At 40.8% G+C, this 20,966-nt stretch overlaps 1 protein-coding gene across 5 annotated transcripts in view; it reads left to right on the top strand.

The window, feature by feature from the left end:
* TTC8 (tetratricopeptide repeat domain 8) overlaps positions 1 to 20,966 on the top strand; it is a 60,597-nt gene that overhangs the window by 18,595 nt on the left and 21,036 nt on the right. For 3 of the 5 annotated variants that reach the window (XM_065403697.1, XM_065403696.1, XM_065403695.1), the window contains 5 exons: positions 2,775 to 2,895; positions 4,630 to 4,693; positions 9,213 to 9,372; positions 10,062 to 10,151; positions 17,849 to 17,893. In XM_065403697.1, coding sequence (XP_065259769.1) covers positions 2,775 to 2,895; positions 4,630 to 4,693; positions 9,213 to 9,372; positions 10,062 to 10,151; positions 17,849 to 17,893 — 480 coding nt within the window. The remainder of the gene's footprint in view (positions 1 to 2,774; positions 2,896 to 4,629; positions 4,694 to 9,212; positions 9,373 to 10,061; positions 10,152 to 17,848; positions 17,894 to 20,966) is intronic. The other 2 variants (XM_065403699.1, XM_065403698.1) reach the window with 1 other exon arrangement.

Here is a 20,966-nt window from a genome sequence, read left to right as displayed (position 1 = left end):
CCAAGTATAATTGTTCTAACAAAGCCCTGTATCACTTTACACTGGGTAAATAGTAGATTATATGAAAGGAGATGTTTTCACAAATCCCATTTTATTTTTCAAAAACCTCAGTCTTTTCTGCTATCCTGCCATGCACCTTTAGCATCTTTTTGTACATTTATTATTTCATCTGAAAATGCTTAAGCTTCCTTTAGTTAACCAGAGGGTTGAAGTAATTATGTTGCAGTCTATCTACATTTTTTAGAGAAGGGAGGGGGATTCCGCCAACTTTGTTACATACACGCACCAGTATTGGATTTATTCAGTACTTTCTTCTCTTATGGGTCTTGTATAATTAACAGATAACAAGGATTGTGGATCATCCTCTTGTCTTGCAAAATAAAAAAAATCCCTAAATGCATGCAACCTTTAAGTTCCATATTTGGTAATGTTCCATCTATTGCTGCTTTGGTCAAAACTCTGATAACTGAAGCATTGCCATAAGCAATATTCTGATCTGAAGTCTGATGTGTAATTAGGCGATAGTATGTGATTTTTTTAAAGATTATTGTTGGCTATATAATGCCCAATTAGTAGTTTAACATAGAAGCACAGCCTAAGGGCCCTAACTTTCCAATAGCTGACTGATAATGACAAAAGGATGCATGTTGCTTTTTTAAAGTTGCCTAGTGCTTCTTGTTGGTGAAGAAGAGTGAAGATTTATCTAGGCCTTACCAATACTAAAATTGGCCTCTTTCGGCAATTGGTATAGCTGCACCAGTATAAATAGGGAAGCTGCAGATTTCATGGAAAATCACTACAAAGCAGCTTTTCTTATGTATGCTAGGAGTTGACTACACTGATGTCTATACCAGCAATTTGCTGAAATTGGAGCTCAGGCCTAGATTGGACTTCAGAAATACACAGCGTCAAAAAGATGAATATAGCATGGAAATAAAATACTTGTGTGGAGCTTCATGAAAATATGTAAAGATGAGATGAACTTTTAACTGCAAATTTTTAATGCAAATTAAAGGTTGTCACCAAAATTACAGGTTAAGAAACTATAAGAAAAAGTAGACCTGGATTACATTGGACTGGGCTAGATTCAAATTGCCCTGGTCTGTTCTTTTCTCCTATTACTATTAACAGATTTCCAAATGTGGTTGAGCTGGCTGTTTAGATGCATTCTCTTCTCCCAGCTCCAAACTGCACTAAAATGCAGCTTAAAATACATTTTCCTAGTATTTCTTTTCTATGTAAGCAATTATTGTAGTTGCCACAGAAATATTATATAATGCAAATGTGAGAGGAGATAGTCTATGCAATCCTAAATGAGGAAAAGTCTCTGAGTCAGTGTCTATTAAAATGTTGTACACACTATGAAAAGTTTGAGGTTCCTTCCATAGCAGGCCCTCCACTGTTTCTGGATTCAAAAAAAGATTATTTGTCCTTGTGTGTTTGATCCCTTTGGTTTCATTTAGAGAAGAATTAACCTTGCTATTTCTCATTTGCAAACATTAAGCATACTTTGCTAATGGTCTGTTTAGGCCAGTGTCAGGGAAGAAATAAACCTGATTATTTTAATAAGTCTCATTCTGGGATGTTTATGGTAGTCTGTTCTATGTCTGAAAGAAAGTCCGTGATTGATCTTGCAATCCCTTTTATCATCCTAGGCCTGTAAGTACGTGTATATTAAGTTATCAAAAAGGGAACTAGATCTGCAATGTTAGTTCTCCAGAGTTTCTATTTAACCACTGAAGCTTTTCCCCTCTGATTTGATAGTGAAACAGCCTACGCTGAGCTCTTCATACAGCAAAATCCTTGAGTAATTTACCATTCCATATAACCTTCCAAGTCAGTAGTGGGCAACCTGTGGCCCGTGGGCCGCATGCAGCCAGTCAGGGTAATCTGCTGGGAGGCCGCGAGACAGTGTTTACATTTACCGTCCACAGGCACGGCCGCCCGTAGCTCCCAGGGGCCGCGGTTCACTGTTTCCGGCCAATGGGAGGTGCGGGAAGCGACATGGGGTATGTGCTGGCCGCCACTTCCCGCAGCTTCCATTACCCGGGAATGACGAGCTGCAGGTGGCCATGCCTGCGGACGGTCGATGTAAAGACTGTCTCGCGGCCCACCAGTGGATTACCCTGATGAGCCACAGGTTGCCCACCACTGTTCCAAATTGTTCACTTGAGCTATTTGCCTGTCCAATTCACCATACAATGTTGCAATGGTATTGTGCAGTTGGTTAGACTTAGTATATCGGTAGGTGTACATGTTTACTAGTGGCGATTATTCTGAAGCAAGGAGATTTGGATTTTCCTTTTTTTAAAGGATGCCTGTATTGAAACTGAATAGTGTTATAAGTGTTAGCATTTAAGAGTCCTACTTGATCACTTTGTTCCCTACTGATTGGTAAGATTTTTGCCCCCTGTGCACTGAGCTGCCTAGGGTAAGGTACATAGGGCCATGATTTGCCTTCCCCTCTTGTAATGGTGTGGCTAAGGGGAGACTGACAGACTGGTGATTTGGAACTGAGGCTGGAAATGTTTCCAGTCATGGAACCTCAAGCAATTGTTCCAAAGACCAGTCCTAATGTTTTGTATTTATTTAGTGCATCAAAATTCTGCCACCTGAACCAGTCAGTCAAATCGCTACCTTTCTCAACCCAAACAAAGTTTAAATTATGAAGGGATTTAAAAAAGTTTAAAACCTACTAAAATTGAATGCGTTTTAGATTCCTTTCCAGTACTTAAAGTTCGATTTGTTTATTTATTTGCTTTATCCTTATGTAGGCTGCTTGGAGTTTGAAAACACGAGCTCTAACAGAAATGGTTTATGTGGATGAAATTGATATAGATCAGGAGGGAATAGCAGAGATGATGCTTGATGAAAATGCCATTGCTCAAGTTGCACGTAAGTACAGACTTACATCATTTTAATACATTTAGGTGAAAGTTCTTTGTGGCAGGACTGTCATCTAGTATATAATTGTACGGTACATAATGTTATAGGGACCAACCTAGTGTTGATTTTTAGGCATTATCACAATATAAATGTTCAATAATATAACATGGCGTTGTAAAAGGTACATTGAGATTCAGCTGGAAAAAAAATAGTTTTGTTTATTAATTTGGCAGTTTGATAGATTTTTTTAATCTATTCAGTTACATAAAGCCCACATCTCTTAAGGAATATAATAGCAGCATATCTGGCCTGGTATCAGGATGCATCTGCTGTCACAATTTACCTTTACTTGGTGCCTTGGGTTCCTCTCTGTCTGGGCAGTTCATTTGGAGTGTACTTTATGCTGCTGATTTGGCCTTTCAACCAAAGCAAAAGTCTACTTTCAAGGCAAGAGTCCTCCATCAGCCTTCCACTCAGATTCAGTAATTCTTTTCCTCTCAGTGCATGGGCTTCTGTACCACTTCTCTAGGAGCTAGCATTGGTGGAAGTGGAAAGGGACACATACCCTTCCTCTAATATGAGTCGTACCCCTGGAATCCTAAATTGTGAGTAGCAGTATGCCCTCACTTAAGACTGCTCTGCTATGCTGTTTTCCAGGACCATTTCCTAGAAAGCTTGTTGGTGGTATGGCCTTTCCTAGTACACAATCCCCTCCCCAGAGTCCTTCTTTGGCCCATCTCTGGCCCTTTCCTGGCTTCTTCCACACAGCCTCTCTCAGGATTCCTCACCATCTGCCTTTCTCAACAAGGAGTCATTATGGACAAATATAGTCAGCCTGTAATTAAAACAAGGACTGAAAAGGAGGTGACCTTCTGGCTGGCACCTTAGGGAAAGACTGCCAGTGGCTAATAGATTAAGTTTATATCATGCAAATGAATGTTAAGCAAGGTGTATACAAATAAAAGTAGATATCTATAGTAGGCAAGTTCAAGAGTGCTTTTGAAATGAGAGCAACAGTTGGTGGAATGAGAGGGGAGAACCCTCTCAGAGATGAAAGGTAGAGACCCAGCCTCTGAAAAATGGTCCCACTATTTATTTATGTATTGACTTCTATAGCACTCAGAATAAAAATGGCTAATGACTAAGGCTCCGTGTTTGTCATGGAGGTCGCGGAAGTCACAGATTCTTCTGCCTTCTGGAGCGGCCCAGTGTGGCATAAAATGTGATTATATTTTTGTTTTATTTGTAACCATTTTCTGTTGCTGTTGTCTCTGCTTACTATCACTTAAATCTGTGTTTTTATTAATGAACGTATTATTTTATTATAATTTCATCTCAGTGCTGTTATAAAATGAGGGGTGCATCCTCAGCTGAGCCAACAGGCTGGTGTGTATTCTGTCTCTTTGAAGACAGCAGGCTTGGTATTTCTGTGAGCATGCTGCAGGAGGACACTTCTGGAGAATTCAGGAATTGAAGTACATCAAGAGTTAATTGAAAGAAAATTAGAATTTGCAGCATTCTAAGGAGTTTGGCTATCAGACTGGGGTGGTGGGGAGCTCATTTGCTAAGGCAGAAGAATAACAGGGTGACTTACAGTTCTGAATGCCCCAAGAAAATGTCACAAGGTCTAATCTGGACTGTAAAGTCCCTGGCTCGAGGACCAGGTCTTCATTCTCTTTAAGTACCATGCAGCCTTAGAGTGGCTATATACAAACGTTAAGTGATGATACTCTTATTTTGTAGGCCCAGGAACTTCTTTGAAACTCCCTGGAACCAGTCAAGGTGGAGGTCCCAGTCCAGCTGTTAGGTATGCATTTCCTTATGTTTGGCAGCTTTAACTTGTAAATATATTAAATTTAGGATCTTCACATTAATGTAACATATTAAGTTTTACAAATTACAAAATGTTAGGTTTAAATGTGTAGCGTTTCTGTATTGATAAATTGATGGAAATACCACTTCTACTCCAGGATGACTTGAGAAGAGCAAATATAGTACCTGTCTTTAGAGAAGGGGGGTTGAGGAGAGGAGCTGGGGAATTATAGACCAGTCAGGCTAACTTTGATACCCGGAAAGATACTGGAACAAGTTTATTAAACAATCTGTTTGTAAGCACCTATAGGATAAGTAATATTTGTCAAAAACAAATCATGCCAAACCAATTAATTTTTTTTCTTTGTCTGGGTTACTGACGTAGAATGGATGGGGGAAGCAGTAAACATGATCCATGTTGATTTTTTTAGTTGATTTTTGACACAGTCCCATGTAACATTCTCATAAGCAAACTAGAGAAATATGATCTAGATGATGTCACTATAAGGTGGGTGCATAACTAACTGGTTGAAAGACTGTACTCAAAGAATAATTACCAATGGTTTGCTGTCAAACTGGAAGGATATATGTATCTAGTGGAGTCCCTCAGAGGTCTGTCCTGTATTTGCTACTATTCAGTGTTTTAATTAATGACTTGGCTAAAGGAGTGGAGAGTATGCTTATAAAATTTGCAGATTAAATCAAGATGGGAGGGATTGCAAGCACTCTGGAGGATTAGCATTCAAAATAACACTGAGAAATTAGAGAATTGATCTCATAAGAACGGCCATACTGGGTCAGACCAAAGGTCCATCAAGCCCAGTAACCTGTCCTCTGACAGTGGCCAATGGCAGGTGCCCCAAAGGGAATGAACAGACAGGTTATTATCAAGTGATCCATGCCCTGTCACCCAATCCCAGCTTCTGGCAAACAGAGGCTAGGGACACTATTCCTGTCCATCCTGGCTAATAGGTTCCTCAATGGCTATCTTCCATTAATCTATCTAGCTCCCTTTTGAACCCCGTTATAGTATTGATCTTCACAACACCCTCTGGCAATGAGTTCCAGAGGTTGACAGTGCGTTGCGTGAAAAAAATACTTTCTTGTGTTTATTTTAAACCTGCTACATACTAATTTCATTTGGTGGCCCCTTGTTCTTGTATTATGAGGAGTAAATAACACTTCCTTATTTACTTTCTCTATACCACTCATGATTTTATAGACCTCTATTATATCCCCCTTAGTCGCCTCTTTTCCAAGCTGAAAAGTCCCAGTCTTACTAATCTCTCCTCATACGGAAGCTGTTCTATACCCCTAATCATTTTTGTTGCCCTTTTCTGAACCTTTTCCAATTCCAATCGATCTTTTTTGAGATGGAGTGACCATATCTGCACGCAGTATTCAAGGTGTGGGCGTACCATGGATTTATATAGAGGCAATATGATATTTTCTGTCTTATTATTTATACCTTTCTTGATGATTCCCAACATTCTGTTCACTTTTTTGACTGCCGCTGCACATTGAGTGGATGTTTTCAGAAAACTATCCACAATGACTCCAAGATCTTTCTTGAGTGATAACAGCTAATTTAGACCCCATCATTGTATATGTATAGTTAGGATTATGTTTTCCAGTGTGCAATACTTTGCATTTATCAACATCATCTGCAAATTTTGCCACCTCACTGTTTACCCCTTTTACAGATCATTTATGAATATGTTAAATAGGACTGGGCCCAGTACAGATCCCTGGGGGACACCACTATTTACCTCTCTCCATTCTGAAAACTGACCATTTATTTCTACCTTTTGTTTCCTAACTTTTAACCCAGGGGCGGGCAAACTTTTTGGCCTGAGGGCCGCATCGGGTTTCCAAAATTGTATGGAGGGCCAGTTAGCGGAGGTTTTGCCTCTCCAAACAGCCAGGTGTGGCCTGGCCCTGCCCCCATCCGACCCCTCCTACTTCTCACCCCCTGACGGGCCCCCCCGGGACTCCTACCCCCTCCAACCCCCCGGTTCCTTGTCCCCTGACTGCCCCCCACCACCCCATCCAAACCCTCCTCATTCCTGACTGCCCCCCCAGGGACCCTTGCCCCATCCAACCACCCCTTCTCCCTGACCGCCCTTGGAACCCCTTTCTCTGACTGCCCCCCGCCGCCCCATCCAACCCCTCCTCTCCTTCCTGACTGCCCCCTGGGAACACCTGCCTCCATTCAACTCCCCTGTTCCCCACCCTCTGATCACCCCGACCCCATCCATGCCCCTGACCGCCACCCCAAAGTCCTCTGCCCTCTCTCCAACCCCCCCTGCTCCCTGCCCCCTTACCGCGCTGCCTGGAGCACTGGTGGCTGGCGGCACTACAGTCGGCGCGCCCAGAGCACCAGGACAGGCAGCTGCGCCGCCCGGCTGGAGCAAGCCACACCACCGCGCAGCACAGAGCACCGGGTCAGGCCGTGGCTCTGCAGCTGCGGAGCCTCAGGAGCTCGCAGCCCTGCCGCCCAGAGCATTGCGCCGGCAGCAGAGCGAACTGAGGCTGCGGGGGAGAGGGAACAGCAGGGGAGGGGCCAGGGGCTAGCCTCCCGGGGCAGGAGCTCACGGGCTGGGCAGGAGGGTCCCGCGGGCCGTAGTTTGCCCACCTCTGTTTTAACCACTTACCAGTCCATTAGAGAACCTTCCCTCTTATCCCATGACTACTTATTTTGCTTAAGACCCTTCGGTGAGGGATCTTGTCAAAGGCTTTCAGAAAATCTAAGTACACTATATCCACTGGATCTCCGTCTGCGTGCTTGTTGACCCCCTCAAAGAATTCTAGTAGATTGGTGAGGCATGATTTCTCTTTACAAAATATTGACTCCTCCCCAACAAATTATGTTCATCTAGGTGTCTCACAATTTTGTTCTTTACGATAATTTCAACTAATTTGCCCGGTACTGAAGTGAGGCTTACTGGCCTGAAGTTTCCAGGGTCACTTTTGGAGCCCTTTTTAAAAATTGGCATCACATTAACTATCCTCCAGTCATTTGGTATAGAAGCTGATTTAAATGATAGGTTACAGATGACAGTTAGTAGTGCTACAATTTTACATTTGAGTTCCTTCAGAACTCTTGGGTGAATACCATCAGATCCTGGAGACTTATTACCGTTTAGTTTATCAATTTATTCCAAAACCTCCTCTAATGACACCTCAATTTGGGACAGTTCCTCAGATCTGTCACCCAAAAAGAATGGGTCAGGTATGGGAATCTCCCTCACGTCCTCAACAGTGAAGACCGATGCAAAGAATTCATTTCGTTTCTCCGCAATGGCCTTATTGTCTTTGAGTGCTCCTTAGCATCTCGATCGTCCAGTGACCCCACTGGTTGTTTAGCAGGCTTTCTGCTTCTGATGTATTTAAAACAAAAATTGCTATTACTTTTTGAGTCTTTGGCTAGCTGTTCTTCACATTCTTTTTTGGTCTTTCTAATTATATTTTTACACTTCATTTGCCAGAGTTTATGCTCTTTTCTATTTTCCTTATTAGGATTTATCTTCCACTTTTTAAAGGCTGCCTTTTTGCCTCTCACTGCTTCTTTTACTTAGTTGTTTAACCATGGTGGCTCTTTTTTGGTTCTCTTACTATGTTTTTAAATTGGGGTATACATTTAAGTTGAGCCTCTATTATGGTGTCTTTTAAAAGTTTCCACGCAGCTTGATCTCAGATCAATAAGATGAAACTCAATAAAGACAAGTGCAAGTACTCCACTTACAAACAAAAAAATCAAATACACAACTACAGTAGTATTGCTGTAAAGGATCTTGGGGGTTATAATGGATCACAAATTGATCTTGAGCCAATAGTGTGATGCAGTTGCAAAAAAGGTTATAATCTGGGATGTATTAATTACCTCCCATGTAAGACATAGGAGGTAATTATCCCACTCTGCTCGGCCTTGGTGAGGCCTCAGCTGGAGTAGTGTATTCAGTTCTGGGCAACACACTTTAAGAAAGCTGTGAACAAATTAGAGAAAGTCCAGAGGACAGCAACAAAAATGATAAATGGTTTAGAAAACATGATCTATGAGGATAGGATAAAAATTGGGCATGTTTAGTCTTGAGAAAAGAAGACTGAAGGGGCATCTGATAACAGTCTTCAAATATGAAAAGGGCTGTTGTAAAGAGGATAGTAATCTATTGTTTTCAATATCTACAGCAGGTAGGACAAGAAGTAATGGGCCTAATTTGCAGCAGGGGAGATTTAGGTTAGATATTAGGAAAAACTTTCTAACTATAAGGGTAGTTAAGCTTTAGAATAGACTTCTAAGGGTGGTTGTGGAATCCCTATCCTTGGAAGTTTTTAAGAATAGGTTAGACTGACATCTGTCAGGGATGATCAAAGTTTACTTGGTCCTTCCTCAGCCCAGGGAGCCAGAGTAGAAGAGCTCTTGAGGTCCCTTCCAGCTAGTCTACATCTCTAGGATTCTATGAACACATTTCCCTCATCTGCTCTTCATTTTAACATTTGTTTATTTGATTTAGGCCAGTGACTCAGTCAGGAAGACCTGTTACAGGGTTTGTGAGACCCAGCACACAAAGTGGACGACCAGGCACTATGGAACAGGCTATAAGAACTCCCAGAACTGCTCATACTGCTCGCCCAATTACTAGTGCTTCTGGAAGATATGTCAGACTAGGAACGGTGAGTGGCTTGGCTTTACTACTATGAAGGATGGCTTTCCCTTCTATGATGATGTAGTTTAGCTTAAAAATTACGTCTGAAAAAAATCAAACTTGGGGGAAGTTAGCTCAAGTAATACGAAGTAGATAGCCAAGTTCTATATTTTAAAAAAAATTGAATAAAATGCTATCAAACCTTACTTGTTAATTTCGTTGTATTTAAATATGCATAAAATTTCACAAAAGGAAATTCTGCAGTCCTGATTCTTCACTCACTGAACTCCATGAAGAAAACTGTTGACTTCAACAGAAGCAGGATGGAGCCCTCTCCAAGTTTTCCACTTTTGTTTATTTTTTTGCACTATTCGAGAGCAGTAGTCTCTCTTTAAAATCACCAGTGAGTTACTAAGATTAAATCTGGCTAATTTATGCTGCGTTTAGTAAAATCACCAATAGTGTGTCTGGATTGAAGACATAATGCAAACTAGGGGTTTTTTTTGTAGGCAAAAAGTGTTGTTGAACTCCTGCTATATATGCATATAAGCAGTTCTTCCCAAGTCTTTGCAAAAAAAAAGCTTCTTTTTTTTTTAAATCACATACTCTACTGCAGTTATAATTTACATTTTTTTCCATTGAAGGTTTTTTTCATCTGATATTTGAAATGTATTTGTATAGTGTAATGGGTTCATTCTGTTTAACACTTTTTTTCAGGCCTCTATGCTCACAAATCCAGAAGGTCCTTTCATAAACTTGTCTAGATTGAATTTAGCAAAATATGCTCAAAAACCAAAGTTAGCAAAGGTATGTGACTATTTTGGTTAATGTTCTGCTATATTTAATATCACTTCAATGTTAATTTACCGTTAGTGTCTCTCTTCTTCTAGATTTTTAGGACCCTTTCCAGCCTAATATTTCCTACGCAGCTGCTGGACTATGGGGTTACCACAATCTTTCAAGGTCCAGCAGCTGAGGAGGCTGCTCGCTACTCAGAGAAGAAAGTGCTCTCTTGTTAGCAATCATAACACATTGCATTAGGTATTTCTCAATGTTAACAATCCTCAAATCCCCAATACTGTGGTAAATTGGCATTTTGGCAATAGACCTGTCTTATAAATGCAGAAATGAAGTGCCCAGCAGCAGTATTTGGAACCTCAATTGTACTAATATGGGGTCAGCTATTTTCCCCCACCTCCTTTAGATGGGGGAAGCCTTTTTTTTTTTTTCTGTTTTTTTTGTTTTAAGAATCCCCCTGTATGAGCACAGACATTATACTTGGACACAAATGTACTCTGACACCTTTGTGTCCATCGGGAAAAGTAGCAAAGGCCGTTCAAACTAAAGCCTCACCTGTTTCTCCAACGAACCATGTCTGAAGAAATTGCAGTCATAAGAGGGAGGGTCCTAAGGACTTCAAGAAAACATTAGGTCTTTCCCCTATTATGCCCCAGTGGATGGAGCTGGAAGACCTCTCACCAGTATATTCTTCTTGGTTCTCTCTCCTTCCCTTTCAAGATCTAAGATTAAGAGACTCCAACAGGCTGCTCAGCCCCAGTAAGGGGAGATGGACAGGTCCAGTACAGGATATCAGCAATTCATTTACATAAGCTCATTCCCTCCCTCCTGATCCAAGCTGCATAACTCCGAACTGCAGAAGGTTGTACGTGGGCGGCAGCTTAACATAGGAAGGCCAATGTATCTTCCACATAGGTTGCCAGACTCAAAATAGACACTCCAGAATCTGAGACCATAGGTGTGCATGTACCCTCAATATATTTTTATACTGCTGTTTATTCTCATAGATCTCCTTTGAAAAGAAATAAATGGGAATAATTACAGTCTACATATCCATTCTATGCTATTATAAAGAAGACATTACATTCCTTAAACTTGTAATCTTAAAGTGAGAAAACGTGACATTTTTTCAGTTTACAGAATTGACGTTATTTTAAGGTGTATTTATGCTAGGTCCACAAATATTAGCAGTCTGCCCCAGACTGGAAAACATTTGTGAAGAGGCAATACTAAATCAAAGTTTAAAAGGAGGCATTGAACATACCTAAGCCATTATGTTATGGTGGTAGAACGTGCAGTTACTTTCAAGAACTATTACATCAGCTAATGTTGTTTAATGGTTCAATGAATCTTGAACCATGCATGCAAGATGGACAAAAGGCAAAACAATACCTTATTCAGCCTCCAAGAAGAGAATTTTGTGGATGAATTGGGAGTATGAATAAAAGTCTACACTGTTAATCTAAAAAAAGATTTAAAGTGTTTGGATTTTTTCCTTTGCTTTCAAGGCATGACTTACTTCCCTTTTTTATATTAGATCTATTTTTCCACTAGCATTAGTGCTCATAATTTTTTTAGTCAGTTTAGTTCTCATGATTGACAGCCAGAGAAACTGAAGTCCTCTACCAACAGAACAAGTATATCAGTGTGCCTTCCCTCACAAATGTAACTCAATCCTCATCTGAAGGAATGCAAAGATGATTTTGTTTCATGTTTTATCATTGGGTGACCTCTCAACTGAGTCTCTCTACAAGAGTGCTACTTGTGTTGGTGGTGTCTTTATGTGGATACCTGCCCACAAGGAAGTGGACTGATCCCCACAGTTCACTTCGCATAGGCCACTGGAAGGCTATCAGATGGGCTGATTCTCTTCTGACCTGAGCTGTATTTGACTAGTGACCTAGAGGTGGAAGTCCCTTTTTTGAGATGTGCAATGGTGAGCATTGCACATCTGCCTTTAAATCTGTTATTGGCAGTCAGCCTATCTAGGACTGTAATTAATACACACTTATTTGTACATTGTTATACAAAAACAAACCCTATCTTTGTAAATGTCTTAAATGGGAATATGTGGGGAATTCCTGAAGCCTAGATAGGTGAGGATTTCTCCTGAACTCTGAATCCCCTTTTCTTCTAAGTTTTAAGGCACTTAAACAAAAACTTAATTAAAATGTGACAAATTTTTAAATCATCAGATCGGTGTTCTGTATGCAAATGTGTGTTTACTGCAACTAAATGTGTAGATTTGGAAACTCTACATGCAGATGGATAGTTAAGTTGCTTGCATACTCACATTCCAGATTGACACCTTCAATTGCAGTAATAATATGTCATAGAATCATAGAAATTTTTACTCAAGAGGGCATTCTGCACCAAAAAATTAAAAATTCTGCACACAGTATCTTAAAATTCTGCAAATTCTATTTGTCAAATAAATGTGGAAGCTCCAGAATTGCAGTGAGGAGCACAGGCCACTGGCTGCACAGAGGTGGGAGATCAGACTCAGCGGTGAGCTGCACCCAACCTTGTCACAGCGCAAGGACTGGGCCTGCCCCAGAAACACCCCAGGGCCCTTCCCCTCCATGCCAGGTGCACTAGGTGTGGGCAGGCAGGCTCAGCAAGGCAGGATCCAAGTGTGGAGGGACTTAGTGTGGGGGGATCCAGGTGTGGGTTGAGAGGGTTCTTTTGGGGGCAATCTGGGTATGGATGGCTCAGTGGGGGATCCGGGTGCACAGGGGCTCGTTGGAGGGTTCTGGGTGCAACGGTAATGGAACTCTGCAGGGGGGTCCAGGTGAAGGTAGTTGAGGGTTCAGGGGGGCGCATCTGGGTGTGGGGGGATAGCGCCTGGAAGAGAGTGTCAGTGTGGGGGGTCCAGATGCTGGGGAAGTGGGGCTCAGTGGGGTGGGGATCCAGGTGCAGCTGGTTGGGGCTCACTAGGGTGGGGATCCAGGTGTGGGTGGCTCGTTGGGGTGGTCCAGTTGCAGGGGGAATGGGGCTCACCATGAGGGGTTTTGGGTGCGAGGGGGAGGGCATGAGGGGGTCTGAATGCAAAGGGGTTGGGCGGATGGGGGAGCAGCTCCCTGTACAGTAGCTCCCTGTACAGTGATTCCTCCTCCTGCAGCTGAGGAGCAATGGGTACAGGAAGCACGGGGGAGGGGAGAGTTTGCAGAGCTTCCTACAGCCAGGGGAGAAATCTGGGGGTGGGTCTGTCACAGCCCTGGATGCTGTGCAGGGGAAGAGGAAGTCCCGTCCTCCTCAGCCCAGCCAGGACTAGCAGCTGGGCCCAGTGCACGGTAGAAGCCACCAGCAAGGTCTTCTCCGGTCCTGCCTGCTGCCCCACAGTGATTTATCTAACTGCTGGCTGCCCTGGGCACCCGAAACATACTTCTGGGAAGGGATACATGACCGCTCATGGCTTCCCTTTGCTTCCCCATCAGAAAGTCATAAATTCTGCGCATGCACAGTGGCGCAGAATTCTCCCAGGAGTAAGAAATATCGGACTGGAAGGGTTTTCAGTAGGTCATTATTTCAATACCTGCACTGAGACAGGATTAAGTATTGTCTAGACCATCGTGACAGGTGTTTGTCTAACCTGTTTTTAAAAACTTCTAATGACAGATTTTACAACCTGCCTAGATAAATTGTTGGAATTTTTTTCGTAATATCTAAATCTCCCTTGCTGCAATTAAAACCCATTACTTCTTGTCCTATCCTCAGTGGTCAAAGAGAACGGTTTATCACCCTTCTCTTTATAACAACCTTTTACATACTTGAATACTATTATGTCCCCTTTCAGTCTTCTCTTCTCTAGAAGAAACAAACCCAGTTTTTTCAGTCTTTCCTCATAGGTCATGTTTTCTAGACTTTTGATGATTATTTTTGTTCTCCTCTGGACTTTCTCCAATTTGTCCACATCTTTCCTAAAGTGTGGTATCCAGAACTGGACACAATACTCTAGTGGAGGCCTTCTCAGTGCTGAGTAGAATGGAAGAATTATTTGTGTCTTGCTTACAATACTCCTGCTAGTACATTCCAGAATGATGTTTGCTTTTTTTGCAACAGCATTACATTGTTGACTCATATTTAGTTTGTGATCCACATCCACGCATGCAAACACATGCACACATTTTTTAAACAGCATCTCTCTTGAAAACTTAGCACTTTTTCAAAAGCTGAAGTGAATCATCACTTTCAGCTCAGAAGACGCTTAGTCTAATGAATCTTACTAGACACATCCACAGGGAGTAAGTACAATTATCAATGTTAGGAAGCTAACGTAATATGACATTAATATTTCTTATAGAAAGTAAGACTTGAGTTAAAATGTGCAGCTTTATGGATTTGCAGGGCTTTTTTTTTTTTTTTAAAGAGAAGACAGCATTGACACTAAAGCCAAAGCATGATGAAGTTTTAAGATCCTCATTTCATTTTGTGTTAAGGATTGTTGCTTAAAGTTGTAAAACTCTGAGCTCTCACCTCTCCAACGTGCAAAGAGATGATAAATCTCATAACCATTAAGTTCACATAGCTAGTCTGTGTAACCATGTGAAGTAAAAATCTTAAATGAACCAAACTGTACCATAGAATCTTTATGGATAGTAATTCCATGCTCTAATAATAAGAATATAGCAGTAGGGATATATTACCAACCACCTGACCAGGATGGTGATAGTGACTGTGAAATGCTCAGGGAGATGAGAGGTTAAAAATTTTTTTAAAAACTTCAGTAATGGGGATTTTAACTATCCCCATATTGACTGGGTACATAGCATCTCAGGACGGGATGAAGAGATAACCTTTCTTGACACTTTAAGTGACTGCTTCTTGGAGCAGCTAGTTCTGGAACCCATAAGAGGAGAGGCAATTCTTGATTTAGTTCTAAGTGGAGCACAGGATCTGGTCCAAGAGGTCAATATAGCTGGACTGGTTGGTAATAGTGACCACAATATGATTAAATTTAATATCCCTGTGGTGGGGAAAACACCACAGCAGCCCAACACTGTAGCATTTAAGTTCAGAAAGGGGGACTACACAAAAATGAGGAAATTAGTTAAACAGAAATTAAAAGGTACAGTGCCAAAAGTGAAATCCCTGCAAGCTGCATGGAAACTTTTTAAAGATACCATAATAGAGGCTCAACTTAAAAATGTATACCCCAAATTAAAAAACATAGTAAGAGAACCAAAAAAGTGGCACCGTGGCTAAACAACAAAGTAAAAGAAGTAATGAGAGACAAAAAGGCATCCTTTAAAAAGTGAAAGTTAAATCCTAGTGAGGAAAATAGAACAGAGCATAAACTCTGGCAAATGAAATGTAAAAATATAATTAGGAAGGCCAAAAAAGAATTTGAAGAACAGCTAGCCAAAGCCTCAAAAAGTAATAACAACAAAAATCAGAAGCAGGAAGCCTGCTAAACAACCAGCGGGGCCACAGGATGATCAAGATGCTAAAGGAACCATTGCAGAGAAATTAAATGAATTATTTGTGTCAGTCTTCATGGCTGAGGATGTGAGGGAGATTCCCAAACCTGAGCCATTTTTTTAGGTGACAAATCTGAGGAACTGTACTAGATTGAGGTGTCATTAGAGGAGGTTTTGGAACAAATTGATAAACTAAAAAAGTGTTTCTCAAATGCGGCCACCATGGCCGCATGCAGCCACCAGGGGCTTTTCTTGCAGCCACAGTCTCCTGGGTCGTGACTGGGGCGCAGAGCAGTACCTCTCCCCCGGGGAGAAGGGGTTGGGCCCTCCCCCCATCTGGAGCCACAAACACCAGATAAGCATGCAGCCTGAGTTTCCCACCTTCCCAGGAGTAGTGAGGCTCGGATTTCGGGCTTCAGCGTGGGATGGCGGGTGCCAGGCTCCAGTCATGAGACTTTGAGTCCTGGCCCTGGCCCCAGCCCCCAGCCACATGGCGGCAGGTGCCAGTTCTGGGCTCCACCCCACCATTGTCCCTGGCCCCCGCAGCCTCCTCCAGTCTTGGGCTCTGACCGTGCGGTGGCAGGCTTTAAAAAACAATGAGATGCATGGATCTGAAGTGGGTTTTTTACCCACGAAAGCTTATGCCCAAATAAATAAAACCGGACTCCTCATTGTTTTTGTGGATACAGACTAACACAGCTACCCCTCTGATTTCAGAGTAAGATGCAAGAAACCATATAGGAGACAGAGTATTCCTTAGCTGTATATAAGGAAAGGTTCCTTCTAATTTTCAGTACCTAAAGGTTGATTTATGTCCTAAAGCAGGAGGATTTATATCCCTTTCAAAATTTATTTTTAAATAAAGATTTACTATTGTAATTCTAACTATTCTTATCCATATACGTGTCCAATCTTACTTAATCCTGTTACGTTTTTGGCCTCAATATCATCTTGGGGCAATATCACAGGCAAATCATACAAGAAAATGTTTACTTTTCAGTTTTAGGTTTGCTACTTCTCACTTTTATTGAATGTTTCCTTGTTTTGTATTATGAGAGGAGGTAATTAGTGACTTATCTACCTTTTCTATACCATTAATTAATTTGTATCTCTCTTATCATGTTTGCTCTTAATCACCTCCTCCCCCAAAAGGCTTGTTATGATGGGATTATTAAATTTTGAAGCCTCTGCTTCATCGTGTGTCATTTTGGATGTCTGTGATTATAGACTTAATGTTTGAAGTGTACAGAATAACTAACAGCTGTTCACTGCTGGCATCCAGCACTTAGAAAAATGATTTTTTGGAAATTGTATTTTTAAAATAAATAAGATCAGAAGAAAGATTGGTACCTGAGTAATATTATATCAGGTTTCATGATAGGTGACTTTGCAGTGTTACTACCTGTGCTATCAGTTCTGTAAATAAACAGAGGACTTCAGTCTCCATTGTGGAGAACCTAATATCTTTCACTTGCATTAAATTCACTTTAAAATGCAGTTCAGGTCAGAAAAATGTCTTTGTAAAAAAATCAGATCTTTTCCCTCTGTATATTCAGTCTTGACTGTTTATTTTTCTTACCATAATACATCTATATTTAGTAGTTCTGAAGAGTCAACAGAGCTGTAGAGATTGAGATGAATTCTCTTCTGGATCCTTAAACTTGTTTGCCAAGTTTCAGATGCAGAATCTTTTTACTAATGATGATGTGCAAACCTGAGAAAAAAAGAAATCTGGATTTTCAGATTCCAGAATGGTTGACTATGAAGTGTCAAACTTTAGAAGAGGCAATTTTCACTCGTAAACTGAACAAATTTGAGCCCTGGTCCTTAAGACATATGCCTATGCTTAAATTCCATTGACTTCCAGACTACTCACAGTGCATAAAATTAAGCATGTACATAAGTCTTTGCAGGAGCAAGCTCTTTCCATAAGTAAAGAGACTATAAACATGAAACCCCACAATGTCACTTTCACTTCTAGATTAGACACTTTGGTTTTTAAAAATACATTTTTTTTAAAAACCAAACATTATAGACAACCCTAGTAATTTCATATACTGTACTATGAATGTAAAAATTATTATCTCCTGGCAACACAGTACACCAGTAGATTTTGCTCATCTAACTCAAAGTCCATTTAATGTTTCAATATAGTTATGTGTAACTGTGTTTGCTATTTTAGAATAGTAATTGGTGATTTACATTCTGAGAACCCAAAGTGTTTATTATATAAGGTATTAATGTTTTTCTTCAAACATGACAACGTCTCAAATGTTCTTCTGATAGGCATTGTTCGAATACATTTTTCACCATGAAAATGACGTTAAGAATGTAAGTAATCTATACAAAATACATTTTTACTTGTACTAAGTCTTATTCTGTCATGTCTGTCAGGTTTCAGCTGAACTAAGGCTTCTAGTGTTATTTTAGTTCTTAGGATAGAAAAATTGCAGCTTTAAGAAAATTCTTGTTCCAAGCATGAAAAAGTCACCAATACTAAAATGTTAATGCCTTTATTTTCCAAAGTCAAAATAGCATATACCCGCACTACCTCGAGCAGAGCTAGTGCACTAAAAATAGCAGTGTAGCTAGGGTAGCACAAGTGGCAGCTCAGGCAAGCTGCCCTAACTATGTACCTGCCCGGACCCCCTGGGTATGTACTTAGGCAGCTAGCCCAAGCAGCACTGTCCATGCGACCCCAGCTACACTGCTATTCTTAGTGCACTAACTCAAGCTAGCGTGGGTATATCGACATGAGCTGGATATCACACCCCTTCTTCCAAGCGTAGATGCAGACTAAGAGTGAGGGAGAATTGTTTGGGTTGGGATATGGGATAATACTATAATTAGTAATAATGGATTGAACTTAAAATCAGGTAAATTACTGGCAGAGCTACCATGGGTAAGTCTGTGTGTGCTGGGAATCACACCTTTAGCTCCAAGTGTAGACATAACCACAGTTTTATACTATATTGAACAGTCACAGTTAAATTTGTGTACCTGTTGTTTAACTCTTCAAAAGTTATGTAAGCCAGTCTTGCAAGTTTTTTCTTACCAGCCCACACAGGTGAAGTGTGTTTTGTTGGATGAGTAAGATATAAAATTTATTATAACATACAGAGTATTTCTGGCACATTCATCACCATGGTATCTGGTAGGTTGTGCTTGAAGTTAAAAAAAAAAAAAAAAAAAAAAAAAGTTCAGATCAATTTTACATGGCTCATTAAGCATTTATTGGCTTTTCTGCAACACCTAAAGATGCATTGAGCAAGGGGTGCATTCAGATTAATTAAATTCCCAAGTTGCTTCTTCCATGGTGCCATTTTGATGGTTTTCAACTAGTGAAGCAATAATTACCAGGAAACAAATGGTTTGTGTTGACATAGATCAGAATTGTTTTCAGATGAAATGCTATGAATTTTTAATCTGGCACTAAATTATGTCACTCATATGCTGTCTGCCAGTTTGATTGCACTGGCCTCTCTTGATATGATTGGTTATATTTTGGATGCTGGTATACTGAAATTCAATCAGTGAGTGTCAGAAAGAAACAGAATGTGTAACATGTTAATTGCTACTAATTTACTTTGACATCAAGGAAGTGGGATTTTTATGATGCCAACAACGATGGAAATACATATGGTTTACCAAGAGGAACTCTAGTCCACCAGTGACAAAGGGCTTACGTGGTATGCAAACACTTAGATATGCTAACATGAAATTAATATTAAATGAAAGTGAAAATATATCACTAAACTATTTCAGTGATATTAACAGCAGGATCTCCAGGGCTGGACTGGCAAATTCATAGAGCCCAGGCAATATGTAACATTTCAGAAATCTTGTGAAGTAGTATTTTGGAGTTCCTGTAGGGGATCCACAGACATTTCAGTTTTGACACAGAGAGATATCAGTAACTGGTTGTATCTTTACTTTCTAAGCTCTCATAGGAAATACTTTTGTGGCTCAGTTTACAGTATTGGTTGTACTTATGGTACTATATTTTAAACATCTAAATTTTAATTGTTTAATATTCAGCTCCTTAGCTTCCTTTCATTTGCTCCTCTTCTTTTTCTCCTATTTGCAGTGTTTCTTCTCATGCACTTCCATTTCTATCTCCCTTCTCCTCTTTACCCTCATTCTTCCATATTTAGTTTCTCCTTTTCCCCAACAGTCTCTCCTTCCTTCTCAGACCCCCTTAACAAGTCCTCCCATTACTTCATCTCAGTTTAAAAACAAACAAACAAAAAACCACACACACGAACAAAAAAACCCAACTCTTTCCTTCAAATCAATTAAGTTCACCCCTTACTCACCTGTTCATCCCAGTCACTTCACTCATGCACCCACCCACCTGTCCCTGAGTCAGGCACTCTTGGTCACTTGGTCATTCAGTAATGAAGAGCTGGGTTATCCTTGCAGCCTAAGTTGACTCTTTTGGAAAGTGATGAGGCGTGGAGACTAGTGGTCCCAAGACCTAAGAAGCTGCCCTCTGGGTGGGAGAAGAAGAGTACCAGAAGGCTTGAAGAGCCACTGTCCAGGCAAGTTTCCTGCACCAGTGGATGAGGAAGAGCAGTTCCTGTAGTTGGCTATACACTCAAGTCAGAGAAAACTACACTCCTGACCTGTCCATGAATGTGGGAAGGTACAGAACAGACTAGCTCTGCATCTTGTCCACAATTGGCTGTGGAACTAATTCTGAGGCTGTGGGTGGAGTCCAAGAGTCAATTCACAGGTTGCGATATATGCTTCCTAATGTGATTTCATAGATTAAGTCCAAAGGCCAGAAGGGAACATTAGGATCATCTAGTCCATCTCCTGTATAAAACACAGGACATAGAACTGCCTCAAAATAATTCCTAGAGCTTATTTTTTAGAAAAAAAAATCCAATCTTGATTTTAAAATGGCCAGTGATGGAGAGTCCACCACAACCCTTACTAAATTGTTCCAATGGTTAATTACTCTGTTATAAATTTACACCATATTTCCAATATGAATCTGTCTAGCTTCAAGATCCAGCCATTGGATCATGTTACTCTGCTAGCCCATTATCAAATACGTGTTCTCCATGTAGGTACTTACAGACTATAATCAAGTCACCCATTAACCTTCTGTTTGTTAATCTGAATGATTGAGCTCTGTGTCTCTGTTGCTATAAGGCTTTTTTTCTAGGTTCTGTAATCAATCTTGTAGCTTTTCTCTGAACCCCCTCTAGTTTATCGACATCCTTGAATTGTGGACATGAGAACTGGACGTAGTATTCCAGCAACCGTTACATCTTTGCCAAATACAGAGTTAAAATAGCGTCTCTACTTGAGATTCCCCTGTTTATGCATCAAAGAATCACATTAGCCCTTTTGGCCACAGTGTCGCACTGGGAACTCGTATTCAGCTGATTATCCA

The sequence above is a fragment of the Emys orbicularis genome, chromosome 4 (genome assembly GCF_028017835.1).
Source record: "Emys orbicularis isolate rEmyOrb1 chromosome 4, rEmyOrb1.hap1, whole genome shotgun sequence".
In the NCBI taxonomy this organism is placed as follows: Eukaryota; Metazoa; Chordata; order Testudines; family Emydidae; genus Emys; species Emys orbicularis.
The sequence above is the reverse complement of the archived record's forward strand: the minus strand, read 5'-3'. Positions and strand labels throughout refer to the sequence as shown.